The sequence below is a fragment of the Mustela nivalis genome, assembly GCF_964662115.1.
Source record: "Mustela nivalis genome assembly, chromosome: 14".
Classification (NCBI taxonomy): Eukaryota; Metazoa; Chordata; class Mammalia; order Carnivora; family Mustelidae; genus Mustela; species Mustela nivalis.
In genome coordinates, this window is record NC_139033.1 from 33,127,296 (window position 1) to 33,149,516 (window position 22,221).

A 22,221-nucleotide genomic window follows, 5' to 3' on the forward strand; every position below is an offset into this window, starting at 1 on the left:
GCTTCCTTTTTGTGGTCTACTTAGTGCTCCATTTTGGGCATTTCTGTGCTTTTTGTTAGTGATTCCACGCTCACAATGGCCCACAGTCACAGTGCTGAAGTGCTGTATGTCGTTTCCAGGACCAAGAAGGCTGTGATGTGTCTCATGAGCAAAATACATGTCAGATAAACTTTGTTCAGGCATGAGTTACAGCACTGTCGGTTCTAAGTTCAATGTTAATGAATCAAAGTATTTGCTAAGGTATTTTTAAACAGAAACACACATAAAACAAGTTTATATGTGGATCAGTTCACAAAAATGTGACCAGAGGCTCATAGGAACCTAACCCTGTATTTCGCTTAGGAGCAATGGTTTAGTATTTGCTAGTTCAGAACACTGACATTATTCTATGACTAACAAGAATCAACCTGCACACACACACAAACACACACACAATGAAACACAATAATACTATTTGAAACAGACCTTCCACCTCTACAGGACCCTATCGCTCCTGGATTGTTCCATAACCCATGGACTTAGACTCCTGAGTACTTATAGGAGTCTGTTATGGAGTGATGTTTGTGTCCCCTCAGAACTCATGTTGAAATCCTAACCCCCAAAGTGATGGTCCTAGGAGGCGCAGCCTTTGGGAGGTGGTAGGGCCATGAGGTTGGAGGGCACACGAGTGGGATTTGTACCTGTACCAAAGAGACAGTAAAGAGCTTGCTTCCTCCCTCTCTGTTCTCCATCATCTGGAGACACAGCAAGAAAACAGTGTCTTGAAATCCTAACACAGGTTCTCACCAAGAACCCAACCATGCTGGCACCCTGTCCCCCACGTCCAGCCTCCCAAACCATGAGAAATAAATGTTTGTTGTTTAAGCCCCTCAGTCTGTGCTGTTCTATTATAGAAGCTTGAACGGACTAGGACAGAGTTCCAAGGGACAGATAAACAGGCAAACCAGAACCCTGTCTCCTTTGCTGTCTCAAGTTACCGCCAGCAGGGAAGGGACGTTTCCTATTTCCATTGCTTTCAGACCAGAGCGTGGCAAACCTGGAGAAATCTTCCTGTGTCCCTCCTGGGTCTATCCTGCGAGGCCCAGGTCACTGGTGCAGCATGGAGGCCACTCTGCCTAAACATGTGCTTAACACCCAGAACAGACACAGTCACTTCTTTGGAAAATTCTAGTCCCATGGCCCCAGTTAGTTGTGAGTGAACGCAAGCCTGTGTGGTGGTGAACAATTCTGACATGTTTTTAAATATCTTAATGTACCAGGTTTGGGGCTTTAATCAACTTTGGCAGTAGACAGAATGAATCTTTATTTCCAAGAGACAGCAGTGAGTCAAGGTCATTACTAAGCAGTGGGAAAGAAAAAAGATTTGATCAGATGCTTCTGCTCAGTGGAGTTTCCATGTTACTTTCTGTGGCCAAAATCTGCCAGCTGTCTCTAACCCACTAGAAAGTTATGATGTTTTAAAAAAATACTTCACTCCTAGTTCTGTCCACTGAAAAGAACCTATAAACAAGGATCAGTCCGGTAGCAGTGAACCTCCCTAGCACCCAGACTGACGTTGCTAAATAAGAGGTTCTGCAGGAAGCAATCACGAATTCTTAAGGAAATGACTGACTCAAGGTTTGAGGCAGGGAATGCCCAGGATGAACCTGGAAGCAAGGAAAACTCTTAGGGTCACCTGGGGTCATATCAAAGACTGGGCTGGGGGGTGGGGGGTCCCTGGAAGAGGTGAGACAATCCAAGCATCCATACACCTAGGAACTGTAATAGATGAAAACACCTCAAATATGTCTGAATGGCTGAGTTTATCATAGTCATATAAATCCTTTGGAGAAAGCACAGAGATCAAATTATGATTTGGAAAGTGGTAAATAAAGCTATAAGCATTCATTCTGCCTTTCCCATATAGATTGTACTTCAGGGAGGTGGATAGTTGCCGAGGAAAGCTTCCCTTCATAAAGTATCCAGCCATTCATGAAGGAGGAATGATAGAAGGTCATCTACCTACAGCTCTTCATGAAAATGGGTCTAGGCCATGATGGTCAACAGCTGCTCGTATCACAAGAAGAGAGATAAACAGTTTCTATACGACCCTGATGTAACTAGATTATGCCAACTGTGACACGGTTTTGCAAAAAAAATAAAAAAATAAAAATAAATAAATAAAAACTACAAACCAGCTTCTGACCAGCCTTCTAGATCCAACAACCACTCATAGGAAATACAGGAGACAGAAAAATACATTAAATGACACCAAGGAGTGCAACCAGCAGAAATCAGACTGTGACCTACAGGATTCCTGTAACCCACAGGACTGACAATGTGGTCTCTCTAACAGAGTAAAATGAAAAAGAAAAAAAAAAAAAGAGGGAAAGGTACCTCTAGGTTAAGGGACATATTTGATTCTGATTCCTACAATTAAATTATAATTTTAAAAAATTTTGAGTAGAAAACAAACAAACAAAAAACTATAGCACCCCTGTAAGATCAAACTGTAGAGTTAGGAAGACACTTAAGGTTCAGGAAAAAGTCTTGAGAGATCTGGCTTTGAGTTCAGCTCCTAATTTGTTGACCTTGGAAAAGTAACCGAACTTCTCCTGGTCTCCCATTCTCCCTCTTTAAAATGGGATAACTGTGGTTACTTGGTGGGGTTTCTGTGGAAATTAAATAACAACATACACAGAAACATTGTGGCAAGATTTTGTCAGCTGTAACACGTGTGCTCTGTGATTACACTGAGACACAATTATATTCCAGAAAGAAGGTTCTCAATGAAGAATGTTAATACAATGCTTCTGGGATCTGAAGCACTTACCTCTGGGGGTCCACGGTCAAAGACTTCTTCCTATACCCTCCAAAAGAGAGAGCACTACTGTATCTAAAAATAGCACTTACCCACACTCCCTGCTGACATGACTGACTCACCTGTGTCACAAACTTTATGCAGCAGACACTTATCTTCCTCATTCCAGGTGTCTAAGTATTCATCTGGGCCACAGGGCAAGCATACACTTTCCGAGGTAGTAGTGCATTTAGAAGACATGTACTTTCCTTCAATTAGAAGCAAAAAAATGCACGAATGAAAAATACCCCCCTAAAATAACAACAGAAATACAGCAATTTACCAGACCATTTAAATGACTGTGATCCTAGGAAGTCCCCTAACACAGTCTGGTACACAGAATAGAGACATGTATCAGTGATGGGCTCCTCAGGCTGCCCAGCTGGCTAAAACAACCTCCCCGAGGGGCGCCTGGGTGGCTCAGTTGGTTAAACGTCTGCTTCTGGCTCAGGTCACGCTCCTGGGGTCCTGGGATCAAGCCCCACCTTGGGCTCCCTGCTCAGCGGGGAGTCTGCTTCTCCTTCTCCCTCTGCCCCTCCCCCTCTTTGTACTCTCTTGGTCAAATAAATAAAATCTTTTATAAAAATAAATAATCTCCGCTAGGTTGGTTGTGTCTATATGGTCACAGCCACATTTTAGTTCATCTCAGTAAAAGATCACCCTTCCCACCACACACCTCTGCTGACCAAGGAAAAGATGATGGTCTTCAAACGTGCCTATAAAATTTTGAGGGGCTCCCTGGGGGCTAAGCAAGAATTTCATTGTACCCCTGTCCTCCCATCTTCAAGATCCCCTCTACTGCCAATTTGGAGTGTTAACTTCCTTTGTCCTACATCTATCATGGGCCCTCAATTAACAGAATGACCAGAGTAACACACACATGCACACGCGCACGTGCACCCACACCCCCCCACACACACACTCACACACACTCACACACACTCACACACGCATGCTCCCACAATCACTGGGTCTTGGTTCTACATATCCGAGAAATATTTATAGCTTGAATGGCTAAAGGATCCTGATGTCCGGATGTAATTAACCACCGCTTCTAGAACAATGAGTGAGTAAGGAAGAAACTGCGGACTCGGGACTTCACTGAGGCCGTAGAAACACTTGGCCTCATTCTGGCAGAGCAGCTGTGGGGGGAGGTGAGCAGTCCTGCCTCTCAACAGGGGTGTGAGGAGAAGATATAACAGGGTTTAGGCAATTTGCAGCAGCAACAATTCCAGTATGGTTATTCCCCCCAAGAAATTTTTCTGTAAAATACTTTTAAATAAGAGGTGCATTTTATATGTTGAAAGTTCGAATTGCAAAGTGCTAAAATATATAAAATATAACCATGCTTTCTCAAGAAATAGTGTTTTGGAAAACCATATTCCAGTATAAATTAAGTACTAGGTTCTACAACTGCTTTTAAGGGATTTTATCTATCGAAAGGTTTTTGTCTTCAGAGGGACACATTATTCCCTGCCACTATCCAATTGCTTTTTCTTAAGCTGGCAGCATTGAAATTATCCCTTGAATTTAAAAGATAAAATGAAAGCCCCATCCACTTCTGAGGAACAAGGAAAGAGGGCTCAGAAATACACACCAGGCTCACACTTGTTACAGCATCGTCCAAAATGCTCATAATGCCTCTCACGGGCACACGGAGGGGTGATCTGAAAAGTCACCTGAAAAAAAAATGGACATCAGACAGAGAGTTTGCACAAGTCCCTTCTGGATAAAATAAAAAATGAATCACCGAATTCCATTTCTGAAAAGCATAAGAAAATACAATAAACAGTCTTGAAACTGCTCTATGTGATATTACCTCCCTCCAAAATGTCACTTTCCTGCACTAGACCACTCCCCACTAAGAACATATAAAGCCAACTGATACTGGCTTAAAAATCCATTAAAGCATTTAAAAATATTCTGGTTACAGGGCGCCTGGGTGGCTCAGTTGGTTACGTGTTCGACTCTTGGTTTCTGCGCAGGTCCTGCCTAATCTCAGGGTCGTGGGATCGAGCTGGCAGTCCGCTCCGTGCTCAGCGAGGAGTCTGCAAGAGGAGCCTCTCCCTCCCCCTCTACCCCTTCCGCAGCCCAGGCTCTCCCTCTCTTTCTCTCTCTCTAAAATAAATAAGTCTTTTAAAAAATATCTGGTAATATGATGCATTATAGTCACAAATTTGGTCACAAGACTGTAGGAGAACATAAAGGAAGACCCTTACTATAGCTATCATATACCAGGGATGTCAAATTTGGTCTTACACACTTCCTCTGATTTTTAATACTGCTTACCTTTTAAAAATTTAAACCTGCTGAGAATGTCTTAAAGCAGGACAGCAGGATGTCATAGGAACCCTGAGGGGTTGGAGCCCGGAGCCTGGCTGAAGGAGTCCTCACCGCCTGCTGGCTGAGGGACCCCCTGACAAGCTGCTTAAGCTTTTTGAGCCTCTGTATAAGTCTAGTACAAACAGAATTTCCAAATCTGCCCATCTAGGTAAAGCAAAACAAAACAAAACAAAAAGCCAAGTCCCCTACCGTCACTCAGATTCTTATCACTTTGTCACAGAAAAGCTCTTCTCTGCATCAGCTTTCTCGGAGTGAGAGAAACAACAACAGTGCTGTGGACAGGCGGTCACGTTGGACACTGAGCAGGGCAACCACCCAGCAGGGGGTCTGACTGAACAGACACGAGGTGCCGCAGACCAAGGACCAAGATCCCTCCTGGGTCTTAGGGATCCTGAGTTACAAGCCTTGCCCTCAAGGGGCTTACACATGCCAGGGGACTTACGTCCCTCTGCCCCTACCCAGGGGCAGACAGACCCCGGCCTCAGCAAGAGAAGGTCAGGGAGGGTGTCCTAAAGGCCGTGATAGGTGAGCTCTGTCTTACAGGATACGGAGAAATCAGCCAGAGGAGGGAAAAGCAACCGGCAGGGGAAGGAGAGGCAAGGAAGACCACTTAAAATGGTGTGAATAGGGGACGCCGGGATGGCTCAGTGGGTTAAACGTCTGCCTTCAGCTCAGGTCATGATCCCGGGGTCCTGGGATCAGGCTCCTTGCTTGGTGGGGAGCCTGCTTCTCTCTCTCCCTCTGCCTGCTTGTGCCCTCTCTCTGTCTCTGTCAAATAAATAAATAAAATCTTTTTAAAAAACGGTGTGAACAGGTCAGACAGAGCCACTGAGGCCTGCCGTGGCACGTGGGGTGGGGGTGGCACCGGAGGCCCATCAGCAGAGTGGTGGGAGCCCAGACAGAGCTCACAGAGGGCTCGCCCGACGGACTGGACTGAAGGTGTAGAAATCACAGAGCTTAGAAGCAGCCGTGCAGCCCCAGAAGACCTCAGTTCTGAAGAGAGCCCCACACCCAGAAAGCCCAAGGCCAGCGGAGTGGGCTCTGGGGGACACAGCCAATGTGGACCTGTCTGACCGCACGCTGGACCGGCAAGGGCTTATGGAGGGAGGTGGGGAGGGGCAGGGACCATTCTGAGGTCAACGACATGGTCAATGGGCTCACAGAGCCCGTTGCGCCGGAAAGGCTGAAGGTAGGCCAGGTCGGCCCGGCGCTCCCCGTGGGCACGGGCTCCGCGCCGCAGCCGTGGGACAAGGGCTGAACGACGAAACCAGCAAGAAGGACCGCCCAGAAACCACCCCTCCTTCCCCTTCTCTGTCCCTTCCCGTGTTTAGAGGCAGCCGCAACTCAGTGGGCAGCCCTGGTGCGTCTCGCACAGCAACGGGCATGGAGGAGAGACGGGCCCAAGCAACACGGAAAAGCTGGAGGCGGCCCGTGCGAATCCTGCCCCATTGGCCTGGGCTGAGCCGACCGGCGTGTGAGCGCTCCCGCGCCCGACGACAGAGGCTGATCAAGGTTATCAATTGCTTCTGCCCCGTCCGCAAGCTGCAACAGTCTCTGTGAGATAAACTCGGGCTTTACGGTACACACAGAGAGGTTCTTTTTAGGGGAATTTGGTGAGAGGGCTACCCTGTGACGCTGTCACAAGCCTGCTGGCGCTGCCCTGGGCTCCACAGCACGGTCCGGCGTGCACCATCGGATGTGAGCAGGTGGACGGCTTGTCCGCCCGTCCGGGAGCGTGGCCAGGATCCACTCAGCCCGCTGTCTAACCCGGGGCCTTATACCTCCTGGCAAGAAGGGGGAGGTGTACGGATTCCAGAGGTGAGCAGGTGTCGTAGCTCTAAAACTGAGTTTCAAACTGACCCTTCGATTCCATTCCTCGCTCCTAAGCTCACTGTGACTCTATACCTGGACGTGTCTTCTTTTTTAAAAATCAATAGATAACTCACATAAAATCCACCGTTTGAGAGGGTACACGCCAGTGGTTTTTAGTATATTCACAGGGCCGCGCAAATACCACTGCCATATAATTCTAGAACATTTGTATCACCCCCAAAACAACATAGCTGCCTGACAGAGCTCTAGGGTTATGGATCTTTTCAGAAGCGGCAGCCGTTCTGCTTCTGGAAAACTTGCAGTGGTGAGGCAGAAAATTAATTGGAGGTACAGCTTAAACAGAATGTTATTTTGTTCTTAGGCACATTCTGTACTTTGCAGTGTGGCTTCAGACCTTCACGATGGCAACACAAATACAACGCAACAGGCTACATACACATATACGTAAAGAACTATGGTTTGGGGGTTAACAGAAAGAATCGAGCCATTTTCTTGAGGACGGCTGCACATTCTGGAGAAGGCAAGTCATGCCTTTGTCTTCCTTCCCCTTCGCGGCCGGCTCTCTACCAACTTTCCTTCCCTCCTTTTCCAGAGCTCCGGGCTGAAGCCTCCCACTAGAGGACCTCGCAGCTCCCCCGACCCAGTGCCGTCTGCCGCCGTGGCCTCCCTGTGCTAGTCTCACCCTGAGCTGTGCTCCACTCCCAGGAACAGGCTCCGGGCTGCTCTCTGAACCACAGTACCTGTGCTTGTAATGATTAGGAAATCCAAATCTCTGATTTGCTGGCCTGCTGCTGGTCCCCTGGAGACTTGCCTCGTCTCGCAGAGCTGCAGGCCAGACTGAGTCTACCTGTCTGCCTCCCAGCTTCCAAGCCCCCGAGGCCTGCCTGCTAGGGTTTGGTTTCTGGTTAGCCTGCGCTAGATCTCCTTCAGGCACTGCAGCTCCTCTATGCCAGCCTCCTTCTGCCTGGATGTCTTGCCAGGTACATCCTTTGAATACCATGTTTCGGTGTGAATGAATGGACGCCCGCCAGCCCCTCCCAGTCCCATCCTTTCTTTTGCCGACAGAGTTGGGTTCCAATGTCTCCCATCTCACCAGGCCCCTGGAGTCCCTGCTGGTCCTCAAGCCTTCCCTTCCAACTGCTCAGAACTGGAGCCTGAGGCCACCCTCCAAGACCAAGCTCTCTGTTGTGAGGTGGTAGCTATTATGATCCGTAGCAACGGTAGAAGGGCAGTAATTTGATAAATGACTGCTCCAGTGTTACAGAACCGTACTCCCCCGGAGAATAGGGGAACTTAGCCTAAGGCTGCAGTTAATGGGGTGATTTCTTGGTCTACCTACAGTCTTCTTGTTTGCTCAAGACCCAGCAGCAGAAGGCCTTTGGAAACTGAATTGAGATACACAACCTCCTAGTTATCCGGATCTTTTTTTCCAGTTCTCCTTTAAGTTTGACTTGTTTCCTTCTAAAGCAATAGAGCTTTTGAACCATTGTTGTCTTCATTAAACAAATAAAGTGGAACCACTTTTTTAAATTTCTAGTTATTAGGGGTGCCAGGGTGGCTCAGTCGGTTGAGCGTCAAGACTCTTAGTTCCTGCTCAGGTCGCGAGCACAGGGTCATGACCTCAGGATCGTGATCTCGGGTTCATGAGTTCCAGCCCCGGGTCCAGCTCCACACTCAGTACGGAGTCTGCCGGAGTCCGCCTTGCTCTCCCTCTGCCCCTCCCCTCGCGCAGGCGCTTTCATTCTCTCGCTCAAATAATAAACAAACAAATGTCTAGTTACTAAAGACTACAGTCATGTGATGTAAAATCCAAAAGTAACCACAGGCTTCCGTGACTCTCCTCCCGACCACTTCTCCCAGTAGGACCAGTGCGACCGTTCCCCTGTGCGTCCCAGGCAGGTGTAGGGGAGAAGTGACCTGGGATCCACCACTGTTTCTACGAAACAGCTGATCTGGAGGTCAGCCTGGTGCAAGTCTGTTCACAGCCCTTGTGTTTGGTGAATAATACAACAGTACTTGGACTTCTTAGTGGGAGTAAGAAAAACCAGCTATGTATCGACAGGGTCCTACTATAGTTCTTTTTTTTTTTTTTTTTTTTTAAGATTTATTTATTTATTTATTTGACAGAAAGAGAAATCACAAGTAGGTAGTGAGGCAGACAGAGAGAGGGCGGAAGCAGGCTCCCAGCTGAGCAGAGAGCCCGATGCAGGACTCGATCCCAGGACCCTGAGATCATGACCTGAGCCGAAGACAGAGGCTTAACCCACTAAGCCATGCAGGCACCTGCTTACTACAGTTCTTAATAAACTACTAACACAATGTCTGGCCCACAGTTTATGTCAACTAACCTTTTTCTCTGCTACACCTCCCCTGAATGAATAAGGAACACGAGAGTCTGTTTATGGCAAATAGGCTTTCTGTTGCCCACCCACCCGCATACATTCCTTGGAAAGTCCTAAAAAAAGGAGCTAAAATGGCAAGATGTGACACTTAATTGATTTGCCTTCTGTTGCTTTACTTTTTTGTATGTTTTGTGTCGCGCGCATATTTTTTTTGAGGCGTACAGGCTGCTGTTTATTCTGACAGATGGCAGACTTGTCTGGAAGAAGCATGTCCACAGTTGGTACAAAGACTTTGGGGGGAAGGGGGAAGATAATAAATTGTAAATCAGGTTTCTCTGTATAAAGCTGCGTGGATTTATTTCCCAATGCAAAGACACATAGGATCCAATTCTGAAAAAAAAGGAAACTGAAGAAACACAACCTCTCTACCAGTGGAGTGACAGAGACCCGTGGGTCTGTATCTAGATCCTGTAGAGAAGGTTGACTTAAATACTTATTTTTTGTGCTGTTAAGCAACCCAACTGTAGTGAAAGTCATCACAGAAACTAAAATTATTTTCTGGCTCTACTGAAGACTCATGCTGACATCTGACAGAGCAGAAAGAAGCTTGGCCCCTTCTGTCAGATCAAGGGGAAAAAGAACTCAACCCAGAAAAACAAATGAGGGATTTTCCATAGATTTCATTCTATAAAATATCATCTGTGACTCTATTTGAGAAATTTGGCTATAATTTAAGTAAAGATGGTATCAGATTTCTGAATGTTGCAGAACTGAGAGATGTGGTTTTTGTTAAGAGAGAAACTATGAAATGTGAAACTAACACCTCACTTAATAGTCCCGCGGCCCTTGAGAAAAAGCGTCCTTAAACAAAGTCACCATTGAAACTGTTCCTGCTCAGAGCGGAGTACCGGGGACCAGGGAGCTATGTCCCTCCAAATACCAAGACAGCTGGTGTACGAGCATGGTCTCACGCCAGGAAACTGTCCCTGAAGACTTTGTTTCTAGAAACAAGTAAGTGACAAACAAGAGATAACAGCGATAAAGACGACTGTACAGATCAGAGCAACCTAGCAAACGCTGCCGCCGCTCGAGCATTTCCTTGAGCGACGACTTCTCTCCTCTGGCTGCGGAGGCAGGCCAGAGAGGTCCTCCCCTCACAGCTGTCTCAGAGGTCAGCACCCTCCCCACGGAGATGCTCTGAGGAACCCTGAGGTTACTCCTTTCTTAGTTCCTCTCCTCCAGGAGTCTCCCGATGCTCTTCTCTATCGGTCCTCGACCACAGCACAGTCATCCGTCTACTGATAAAAAGAAAGCATCCTCCCCTCATGCTTCTTGGTTAAAAGTTCATAACCAGAAGTGCAAATGACACAGGAATCATTTGTAGCTCAGAGGTCCAGTAAGAGAGAAAAAAGAAAAAAAGAAAGAAAAATGAAATATTAACTAAAATAAAGTCTGACCTGCCAGCATGCAGGAATTCAGCAGAACAGAGGGAAGGGCCGGGGGGACACGGGAAGAGGGGAGCATGGGACCGGGAGGAAGGGCCTGGCCCGGCCGCCGCACGGTTAGGGCAGTGGGCTCCAGCGTCCTCCCACCAGTGCTCAGAACGGAGCTTCCTGTTTGGCTGGGATAGGAGGAGCTTGACATCGCTTCAGCAAAACTGGCCACCTTTCTACAACCTGAGGACAAGGGGGAGGGCCATTCTAAGCCTTAGTCTTCTCACCTGTAAAATGGGGCTAATCATCGCGCGCCTCCCGCTGCCGTGAGATCACATGTGATCATCCATGCACACGAGGCAGCAGTACTCAGAAAAAGGAAGGCTCCACTTCCCCCCGTTGAAGCTGAGATGTCTCTACTAACTTGTTTGTGGAAGAACGAGTGAGGTAACCAACCGCCTTATTCGCTCAGCACAACGGCCATGCCTGGGCCAGTGGCCAGTGATGGGGGCGCTGGATTCCACCACGCCTACCTGGGCAGGGCTGGTAAGCATCCGTCACTTAGAGCAGATCATTCCCTGAGGAGGTAAAGGGAAGACTGTAACCAGAAAAGGGGAAGAGGATGGAAATGGGAAGGAGAGGACCTGCAGGAAATTCTGAAGACCTGGCAGTTTCCCTGAGTCAGGGAATGGGGGGGGGGGTTGTGGGTTTTAGTTTTTTTTTTTTTTTTAAGATTTTATGTATTTATTTGAAAGAGAGAAAGCAAGAGAGAGCATGAGCAGGGGTGGGGCAATGGGGGTGGGCAGAAAAGGCAGACTCCCTGCTAAGCAGGGAGCCCGATGCGAGGCTCGATCCCAGGACTCCGGGATCATGACCTGAGCCCATGAAGCCACTTAACCGACTGAGTCATGCAGGCGCCCAGGGGGAAAACATGCCCTTTTTAAAAGCATATTTGATTTCACATAAAGAAGTGTTTTCTCGTAGGATTGAAATCGTGACAAGTGGTCAGACTCATCTCAGTGGTTTTCTGTCTGGGGGGCTCAGTCTGTGACACGGGGTGCACTTGGATGAGGGCAGAGACAGTTTACTCAGGGCGGCTGCTGGTAAAGTGGCTGCTAGATTTTATCTGCCAGGGATTTCTGTTAACTAGGACATAACTGAGTTATGACCAAATGCCTTCTACACATTTTCATTTAAATGAACTGACAGAAGTTCAGGCTTGGAGATTTACAGAGTATCAGCCTTATTTTCCTTTTGTACAACAAAAGCTTCAGATTCCCCACTTAGGAACAACGTTACACAGGCATCTAGGAAGACAGTAGCTTATAAAGGCACAAAGAGAAGAAAGGGGCAGCTTTTGGGGACCCCCCTCCATACATGCCAACAGATCACGTAGCATACTGCCCTGACCTGGGAGATACTGAGCTATGGGACCACTGAACACTTGGAGACACCCTTGAACCAGCCAGGTACATGGCTCAAGTCAGAACAGAAGTGGGTACAGAGAATCAGAGGGTCTGAACAGAAAATGCCCTGAATATTTAAAATATAATTCATTTCACAGAAATATAGTTTATACACAACTCTTGGGGGAAAAAATCTGCTAAAATTGAGACTCAAGTATTCTCTAATTAACATGAAAAGATGAGTCTACTGTGTTTGATTGTAAAGAACATTATGACTGTCACAGATACTCTGCTAATTGACCTGCTATTAAAGGATCTGGAACAGGGGACACCTGGGTGGCTCAGTCAGTTAAGCATCTGCCTTCGGCTCGGGCCATGATCCTGGGGTCCTGGGACAGAGCCCCATGTCGGGCTCCCTGCTCAGCGGGGGGCCTGCTTCTCCCTCCCCCTCTGCCCTCCCACCCCCCATGCCGCTCTTGCTCTCTCTCTCTCAAATAAATAAATAAAATCTTGAAAAGATCTGGAACATTCTGCGATGCATTTTATGAATATGTTTCCAGTAACAAAGAGGATGTAAAACTCAGACTCGAAGGATATTCATCACAGCTGGTCAACTCCCACTGTCTCACTGAAAATAACAAATATGAATCAACCCCCTCCCCACACAGAGACCACACTCCATGATGCGGTTGTGATTCATTTACTCACTGTGCAAGTAACAGAGTAAGGCCAGTCACTCCTTTGCCTGTCATTTGCTGTGCTTATGACCAGAAAACAATCCTGCTCTAGCCTAGGGTTTAATACTAGAAGGCAGTGATCACTTCGAAAGCTCTGCTATCATCAGACCCTCAAAGGTGTCTTTACTGAGCCCTCATACTTGGGCAAGGGATTGGCTGGGTGCGGGACTGAAGAAATCAGCCCATCCCTGGCCTCTCAAAGTGCTTAGCACCGGACACAGGCACAGACAGACGAACAACTGTAATAGAGACCCACGAAACAGAGCAAGAGCTGCTGCATGGACTGGAAAGATCCAAGTACACCGAGTGTCTGCATTTGACCGGCCCTGGTCACGGGCAGGGAAGGAGAGAGAGCCTCCGGGACTGGGAAGAGATCACAGAGGGAGGCGCACAAACCCCAGAGGGCAGGGGTGAGGGGGGCAGGGCTGAGGCGTGCAGGCAGAGCAGGGAGAAGTGAAGGCTGGTGCTTGGGCAGGTAGGCAGAGGAGGAAGCAGGGGGAGCCCCGGGGAGAGGGAGTAGAAGGAGTGTCCTTGCTTAGCGTCCACGGTAGAACACAGAGGACGGGCTAACCCAGAACGCAGTCTGGGTCCGCGAAGTGATGTGACGAGCCTGGGAAAGGAAGTGCGGGTCAGATGACATTGGTAGAGACCCGGATAAAGGAAGGGAAGAAGCCAAGTTCACAGCAAGTGTCAAGAGAAGGAGGATTGTCTGTGGGCGTAAGGAGCGTTTGCAGAACTCCAAGAAGTGCGCAGGGCCGGGTCAGGAAGAGCATCAGGGCCCCAGGGCCCTGCGCGGTGAGGGGAGGGCGGTCCAGGAAGTCACACAACTCATTACATAATCACCCCGATCTCGAGGGAACGCGCCCCCGCAGCGCCAGGACTGGGTGGCACTGACGGCGGGCTCCCTTGGCAAGGGTGACGGACACCGTCAAGGCTTAAATAATCAGGGCTGGGATGACAACATCTGCCATCAGAGGTGAACTTTTTAAAATTTTTAACTGTGGGAAGGTGCACATGATGCAAAATGTGTTATCTTAGTCATTTCAGATTTCTTTCTTTTTATTTGAGAGAGAGCGAGCACGCGTGGACACAGCGGGAGGGCGGAGGGAGAGAGACTCTGCAGCAGACCCCCCCCCCCCCCCGAGCGTGGACCCCCTGCCCCGCCCCCACCATGGGGCTGGAGTCCACAACCCTGAGATCACAACCTGAGCTAAAATCAAGAGTCAGACGCTCAACTGTCTGAGCCACCCAGGTGTTCCCCATGAATTTACTCTCTTAACCACTTTGCTGTAAGATTTTTTAGGAATAGATATTAGGCACAGAAAAAAAATAATCTGACTTAGGTCAAGTGTGATGCAAAAAAACAAAACAAAACAAAAAAAACACCCCAAAAACGTACACTAACTTACGGCCTATTCAGTGTCTGGACATACTGGCCATTTCGACTCAGCAAGCATTCGGTGAGTGACTTCATCCGCGTCTTGGAAGGCGTGTGTGGCCCCATCAGCATTGCCACCCCCCAACCTGGGTTCCAGGTGTGCTCTTGAAGGAAAACCAGGAGCACGGTGGCTGCACTCACTCTCTCCTCCCTCAGAAAGGGGCCCGTCAAAGCTCTATTGATTTCTGCTCAGCCCTCTTCCTTGCTTTCCTCACAATACAGTCATTATCTCTGTTCCTTGAAAAGAAAACATACGGCCCCAGGGAAAATGAAGAAATAACCTTGCATTTCAAAACTCCAATTGCAAGTGTCTTTGTCTCCCAGACAGATAAAGAGGGAAACAAGTTGGCAGCTGTGGGCTCCTTGAAAGGAAAGTGCAAGGACCCTTTGTTTCCTAAACACAGTAATTAGGAAGGCTTTGACTTGTCCTTGTATTATCAACCGAGAGGCTCCAGTGAATTTCCCTTTCTTCTCCCCGCGCCTGCCTTTTCCTTCCCTTCCCTTTCTTTTTTCTTTCATTTCTTTTTCTTTTCTTCCTTTCTCTCTTTCTTTCTTTCTCTCAACATCCTGATTTTTTTGAAGCTTGCATTCATTTGAGATGAGAGTTACTTTTCCGTTGTGCCCACCGCTAAAGTCAAGGACCCCTGTGCTTCCAAGAGCGCGCTGGCCTCAGAAGGCCAAGCCTCCTTCCAGGCCCGGCCTTCATTCTGGGGATGCACCGAGCTACTAAGACCACGAGCCCCTGAAGTGGCCAGAGAAGGGACTAGCTGGTCCCTGGCCCTCAGAGTGAAGTCCAGCGCTTCTCAGACGCGCACAGAATTACCCAGAGATCGGATGATTTCAATAGGTCTGGGGCAGGCCCTGAGATCCTGCATTTCTAACAGGCTCCCGGTTCTGCGGCAGCTGGTCTCTGTGTGGCAAGGTCAGAGATCATGTTAAAGACCAAGATCCAGAACTTTCTCATATCCCCAAACACCACACAGTCATCTCCATCCATATAATGGATATTGAGAACCACCTCCCACTACTGGATACAGACGCCATTTATCTTGAGTGGGCGTGAAGGAAGAGTCGGCCCTTAGGACACACGGCCCTTACGACACACCGCCTGTGTACCAGGCACTATGCTGGAGGCTTTCCTTTCTCTCACTTCCTGCGTCCTGAAAGAAGAGAGAGTAACCGGCTAAAACAATTAGGGGTGCAGCAAAGGCCCGTAGCAAAAGCTCAGATTCTTGTTGAACTGACGAATCGTTTTTCCTGAAGGACCACTGTGAGCTCCTAACTTCCCTTTCCAGAAGACACAATCGTTTTCTCCTAGCTCTGGATTACACTCACACTTCCAAGCATGGGCTTAGAAGAGTTCCACCAATTTGGGGCAAAGTGAGAGCCACCCTGAGGGAAGGCGGTTGCAAAACTGAGCTTAGAAATCTCTTCCTGGCCTCAAATTCTCCTTTCTAATAGGGATAGGAGAACATAGATCTGCCCAACCAGCACACAACACAGCTGGCCCGGCCTCAGGCCCGGGAATGGGTGCCCCTGGCCCTTTTCCTGAAGTCCCTCTGCATTCCTGGGGCAGGCAGAACGAGCGGCCTGTTGCTCACCCCTTCTGCACCGACCGGCCTGCGAGGGCCGCTCTGCACCCTTAGGATAACAACCAGTCAGCAGTACATTCTGATCCTTTGCCCGTATGCAATTTGACGTATATATAGGACCTTAAGGGCCTGGTCACCCGGAACCAACTGAGCCATGGAACTCGTCTGAACTCATCTGAACTCATCGGAAGGGGGCAATGTTTTGTTTTAAAGATTTTACTTATTTATTTGAGAGACAGAGAGAGATCACAAGTAGGCAGAGAGCAGGCAGAGAGTGGGAGGGAGAAACAGGGTCCCCACTGAGCAGAGAGCCCGATGCGGGGCTCAATCCCAGGACCCTGAGATCCTGACCTGAACCGAAGGCAGAGGCTTTAACCCACTGAGCCACCTAGGAGCCCCGTGGTGGGCAATGTTTTATGATTTCATTTAAAAATTTTTAAACCTTGGAGCCATTAGAAATGAAGGGTTAACTTTTAAGACAGATTTCAGGTATGCTCCCACTGAACTCAGCTGTCCCTGTGACTGGTCCTCCGTAGTCAGAGGTCTGGGGTCTGTGTCCAAGTTTCTTGCTACTGGGTGTGGGTAATACAAACCCCACTGGGGACTCCTCCTCTCACGCCAAGGAAAAGCTCAAGACGTGATGGTGACCAGAGGCTAGGTATGTTCTGACTCTCCTGTTTGGAGCTTTTCTCTTACTACTTAGGGCAGTGACTTCTACAACACTAAAAGATGGCCGTTCGGAATAGGAAGGATTCTGAAGCATGCTGCTGTAGAGACATCAAAATCGGAGTCAGGTCATTTGGGCCAAGAGAGGTGTCCCCAGATCCACTGTGGTTATAGTAATGCTAAGCCATAGAGAACCTTTAGAAAGATAATAGAGCTACATTTCACCTGTCTCCCCTCCCCTACCTCATTGGCACAGAACGGGGCAGGTGGCAAGACAGGGACACACTCAGGACGACGGTGAGCGATAGTCTGGTGTCTTCCCGGTGGGGGGAACACAGAGAAGTCAGAGATATCTCTGCACCAGGAAGTGGCAGGGGTGATTCAATATGTCACATTTCTTTTCCACCTGAGTCAGGGATCAACTGGCCAGGGACACTGGACTGGGTACTCAGGGCGCTGGTTGAAACTTGACCTGCGTCAAGTCACAGCGTTTTTCTTTTTGCCTAACAACAGTGAACAGAAGAAAGCTCTCATGAGGGAGCAGCCTGGTTATGGTATTTCCAAAGACACCGGAAAGCGTGCTTCGGTCCCGGCACTCCTGGAGGGTCTCGCTCGGGTCTTCAGCGGGTTGTGCAGTCGGCTGCGTGAGCGCTTTCCCTGAGCGGGGGAAGGCCCTGCCTCTGGAGGGGCCCTTAGGAGTTCCAGCTCTGCCACTTACAGGCTGTGCGACCCGGGGCTCCCTGGGCCCCCCGCCCCCCCGTCCTGTCCAAGTGAGGATTAGAGTGAATGCACCAAGCACAGCCTGGCACCCAGAAGGGAGCCAACAGATGGCAGGTGTTTTTAATATAACCGATCCTACAATGTTAACGTCGAGCTGGCTCAGAATCTTTTTAGGGAATCCCAGGGTTTCCAGCAGGGGTTCTCAAGCTTACTGGTGCCTCAGAATCCCCTGGAGAGATTGTTTGACCCTGCCTCCAGAAGTTCTGATGCAGTGACATGGGGTAGGGCCTGGGAATGCGCATGTCTAACAAGCTCCCAGGTGCTGGGGATGCCGGACCCAGGGACCACACTGTCCACGGGGTCGCGTCTCAGCTCCTGAGGCTCGTCCACACAGCCCTTCACGACGAGTCAGCCCACACTCCCTCCACTGCCACGTCGGCCTGACCCTTTCCTGGTCTCTCTGGCCAGCCCTGGACTCCAGACATCAGGACTGGTCTCAGCTTTGCCCTGTCTCCCGTGCCCCTTCCCCTGCTGCCTGCCCTCAGAGACACCCCCACCCTCCAGGACCAGGTCAGGAACTACGTGCTCAGTTCTCCCGTCGTCCCTCCGCCCTGCCCCGTGCTCCTGGCCATCTACCGGGTTCCTCTTTTGTAGGGATTTAGACCCTCGGCATTGCAAGGAGTGTGGACTGTCCTGTCTCGTCTGCCTTCCCAGATGGGGAGCCTTCGGGTCAAGGGCATGTGGCAGAGGTCTGATGTTTTCCACGGGGTCTTCTGGCCTTCTGTTTGTATGTTTGTGATGTCTGTGAGTTTTTGCCACTAAGTAATAAATCAGGATCCACTGAATTGAAAGGAAAAAAAGCTGACAGAGAGGTTCAAGGAACCAGAATGAATAACTCTGGGCAGAGGGAAGTTGTGGGCAACAATCTTCAACAATGGAAACATTAAAATAAAGAACATTGACCAACTGATCTTTACCCCTCTGAAAGAACAAATTTGAGGAAATGGGGTCAAACTGTGACATATTCGATTTAGGTCCGCTATAGGGAAGTTCCTGATATAGGGAATTACGAACAGGGAGCTGGCTTAGCGAAGGCGGATGTGAAAAATCTCCAGTCTGCTCTAAGATGGAACAGATTCTCGATTACCGGGGAAGTTTTCGATGTGATTCTGCTTTAATATCTTGGGTACAAAGTTGAGGGGAGGGAAGGGCCCTGTATACAGGTTTCTTTTAACTAGACAGGGGTTTGGCAAGTTGTTCGTGCTACTTAAAGATACACACTGTCAAGTTCACTGCTATCCGCATTGCAAAGAGTCACAAATATTTTTTTAAAAAATCAATACCTTGGGGAAGTGGTTGGTTTTCCAACTCAGGGGTGTCATGGGAACCCACGCGGACCAAGCCCTGCGCGGCCAGTAGGATTTATGCACCACCGCAGGCCTCCCTGCCCACTTGCCAGGTTTAACCATCACATTCACGAAAAGTTAAGAGAGTTTTTCTTCCTCATTTTTAATGGAAAGTCTTCAAATTTCTGGTGGCGGGAGGAAGTGGCCCTTGCACTCTCCACAGAGAACAGGAAATGTAATGAGTTATTATTATTCTGATAAACTGGAAGCATAGTTTTTGCAGTCGGTTCTTCCTTCCACTTTGAAACCTGGCAGCTCTCTGACTGTGCTGGTGCCCACAGGGCCTCCGTGTCACCTGCTCGGCTAGATTTGGGGTGGTGGAGGCGAGGCAGAAGGGAGCTGGGTAGAGAGAAAGGGAAACGCTTCTCGTAGGCACCACAATCCACTGGGAAAATGTGTTGTTTCTAAGTGCAAAGGATTTGCCGCGCCCTGGTTCCCAGGTAAATACGGTTTCTATTTAGGAGCAGGGGACATATTTGAGGCCAGTGCAGGAGGACCGCAGGTCAGGTCACACCTGCTTTAATGATGGACCCTCTGGGATCCCTGGCCCCTTATCTCTCTCTTGCCTGAGTCTGAGAGTTTCAGATTCTGCCTACATCCTGAACTTCTGATTCAAAGACACCTTTAAGTCAGGAAATGGCTCTAAATTCCAGAGCACACTAATTTCCCATGAATCCCAGTGCCTTGGGGGCTCTCAGCTTGTTTACCTCGCTGGAGGGTGATGAACTTTGTCTCTCCACACAGTAAAATAATCCAAAGCAGCTGAAATTCAATGGCCTAAAATTCATTTCTTACTGGCTTAGGGAAAAAAAAAAAATCCTTCTTGACTTGAACCTGGGACAGAAGTCTCCTTAATGAGCTGTGAGAAACACAGTTCAAATGGTCAGCTATTTTACTCTGACACCCATCACATCTTTTTTTTTTTTTTTTTTAAGTATTCAGTCCAACCACATCCTTTGCCCCTGTATTGTGGGCGCCTAGCACTGTTCGGCTAGCTTTGAAATCACTCCTGCACTTGGCTTCTCCTTTCTCTTGCCATTACACCGACCTGATTCCAGCCTTCACTGGCTCTCCCCCCAAACCAGGGCAGTGGCCTCCTTACTGCCCCCTGGACCCACCCCCGACCCCCTTCCTTGTAACGGGCAAATCTGAGCATGACCCTCCCCAGCTCACAGAGCAGCCAGATAAAATCTGAACTATTTTGCTTGCATAGAAGTCTCTCCAGGGCTGGCTCTCTCTCCCTCTCCCCACATGTCCTTGGGAGTCCAGGAGCACGGTCCTTTTTAGAGTTCCCCGAAAACCCTGCACTGTCACATCTCCTGGCATCAGCCGCCCGGGGTCCCCCAGCCCAAATGCTGCCCCCTTGTCCCTCGTTCTGGGCTTTAGATGTACAAGACTGGACCATGAGGAAGAAGGCGCTCTTCTCTCAAGCAGGTTAAAGCACTCCTTGTCCCGGGTGCCCGCCACACTTGGAAAATGCTCCCAGTAGCAGGCCTCCTCCGCGAATCTCTGTGCGCAGGTCTAGCTGTGCGCCTCCTGGAGAGGGGGTGTGTGGGGGGGCTGGCTATGGCCCTGGTCTCTGTCTCCTCTGCCTGTTGCAGAGTGTCCCACATGCCGTAGTGAGTGCTCATTTTGTTGAAATACATGAACACAGATTCGGTGTCACTTCTCACTCTTGGGTCCCCTGTTCTCGATGCAGCAGCCCGCGGACATGAAAGGCTGGGAAGGGGCCAGGCAGAGGAGGGGGCCCAGGCGGCGAATGCAGACGTCAGGTTATCGGCACACATCCCTGAAGCATGTGCTTCCAACTGCTGACGGGTGTGTGTGTGTGTGTGTGTGCGTGTGCTGCTGTGAGAACGGCAGAGGCAGAGCCGCGCCCGCCCTTGACTTCAGAGACAGCGGGGAAGCCTGCAGGGGCGCGGGCAGGTCGGTCTGGGTGGCAGGAAACAGACGGAGCGCGCCTCTCGGAATGAGGACAGAGATATGGGGCCATGCGTAATCTCACTCGCCGCCCACTCCGGGCTCAACCTCAAAAGCTCACTGCGAACTTTAGACCGACCAAGTCTTTTCTTTTGCTGAAGCCCACTGTCTCACTCTTGGTTTCTCCCGACTCCGTGTTCTCGGCGCAAAAAACATGAAAGGAGTTTCTAGCAGTGGGACCTGCGGGAAGCCCACCCCACTGCAAGCAGAGAGAAGCACAAAGAGAAAGGGACTGACTTCTGCCGACCAGGTGGAGAGCCTGGCAGTGCCTGCTGCTGGGGGTGGGGGGGGGGGACACTCACCTGCTGGGCAGAATGCTCCCCAGACCAGCTCTGGGTGCGCGGAGGTGGGGTCAGGTTGCCTTAGGCCCCGTGAGGGGTGCTTCCCTTGCGGGCTAGGGTCGGGATGCTGCCGGGAGACGCGGACTGGCAGTCTGGGGAGGCCACCCGACTGGGCGGGCAGGTGCCCTTGGGAGTGAATCACCTGGAGAGCCAATGACCATCAGGGTGCAGACCCATATCAGCAAAAAAAACCAAAACAAAACAAAAAAAAAAACACAACCCAAAACCTAACCAAGACAAAACAAAAATGGCCTAGACAACAGACAAAACCTCTGGCACCTTAGACACACCATGTGGGAAAAACAATATTAGTTTTTCTCTGTACTTCAAAAATAGGAAAATACAACGGGGGAAATTTTAATACTGACATGGTGATAAAGTTCACGCAGCACCTTCTCAACACAACACTCTCTGCAAAGGAGGCCCTGGTCTGGAACTCCCCTTTTCACGGCCTCATAAAGCACTGATTTATTGACCTTCAAAGATACACCTTTATTGTTTCGGTTTTCCTGGTGTAAGAATTTCTGGTAGATAACTGAAAAAGCAAGCTCATATTTCCTTATCAACACAGAGAATGTGTTTATATTACAGATCTGTCGTGGCGGGGGTGGGGGGAGTAGTGGGAAGGAAGTAGCAGGCGAGGCATCTGAAATACTTTGTTATCAACAGAATGGACCAGAAGACCACCGATCTACACGTTTGTGGTTCTCCAAAGTATTAACCTATAGCCAAGTCTTCTCTCTAGGACAGGAGGGGCAGGAGGACAGCTAGCAGGTGCCTCTCCAAAGCCTACAGCTCCTCTCTAGGGGATTTCCTCCGTGGGGTCTCCCCACAGGCTTTTCCAGGGCCCTGTGGCTTCTCTGTCTCTGATGACTCTACCTTACCACCTCAGCAAAGGCCATATGAAAGCTAGCTCAGAAACTGTAGGTGTTTAATGTCTTGTCTGTTGTGGGTTTTCCTGATTAAGTGCTTTGTAGTATTTATAAAGTCATTAAAAAAAAAAAGTGAGTTTTGTTTTTGTTTTTGTTTTTTTTTAAGATTCCTTTAAGCCTGAACCACTCACACCACACTCTTGACTAGAAAGCTTCCTTTCCCCAACAGCCTCTTGGCTTCAGTCCCTCTCTGGCCCTTGATTCCCTGTCCAC

The 22,221-nt window shown here is 49.2% G+C and overlaps 1 protein-coding gene across 5 annotated transcripts in view; it reads right to left on the reverse strand.

Moving 5' to 3' along the window:
* The window catches only part of TNFRSF11A (TNF receptor superfamily member 11a), a 50,159-nt gene that overhangs the window by 24,872 nt on the left and 3,066 nt on the right, over positions 1–22,221 (reverse strand). For 4 of the 5 annotated variants that reach the window (XM_082699366.1, XM_082699365.1, XM_082699369.1 and 1 more), the window contains exons 2-3: positions 4,437–4,518; positions 2,923–3,048 (exon numbers count right to left, since the gene is read on the reverse strand). In XM_082699366.1, coding sequence (XP_082555492.1) covers positions 2,923–3,048; positions 4,437–4,518 — 208 coding nt within the window. Of the gene's footprint in view, positions 1–2,922; positions 3,049–4,436; positions 4,519–11,077; positions 11,114–22,221 lie in introns of those variants that run through there. The other variant, XM_082699367.1, reaches the window with a different exon arrangement.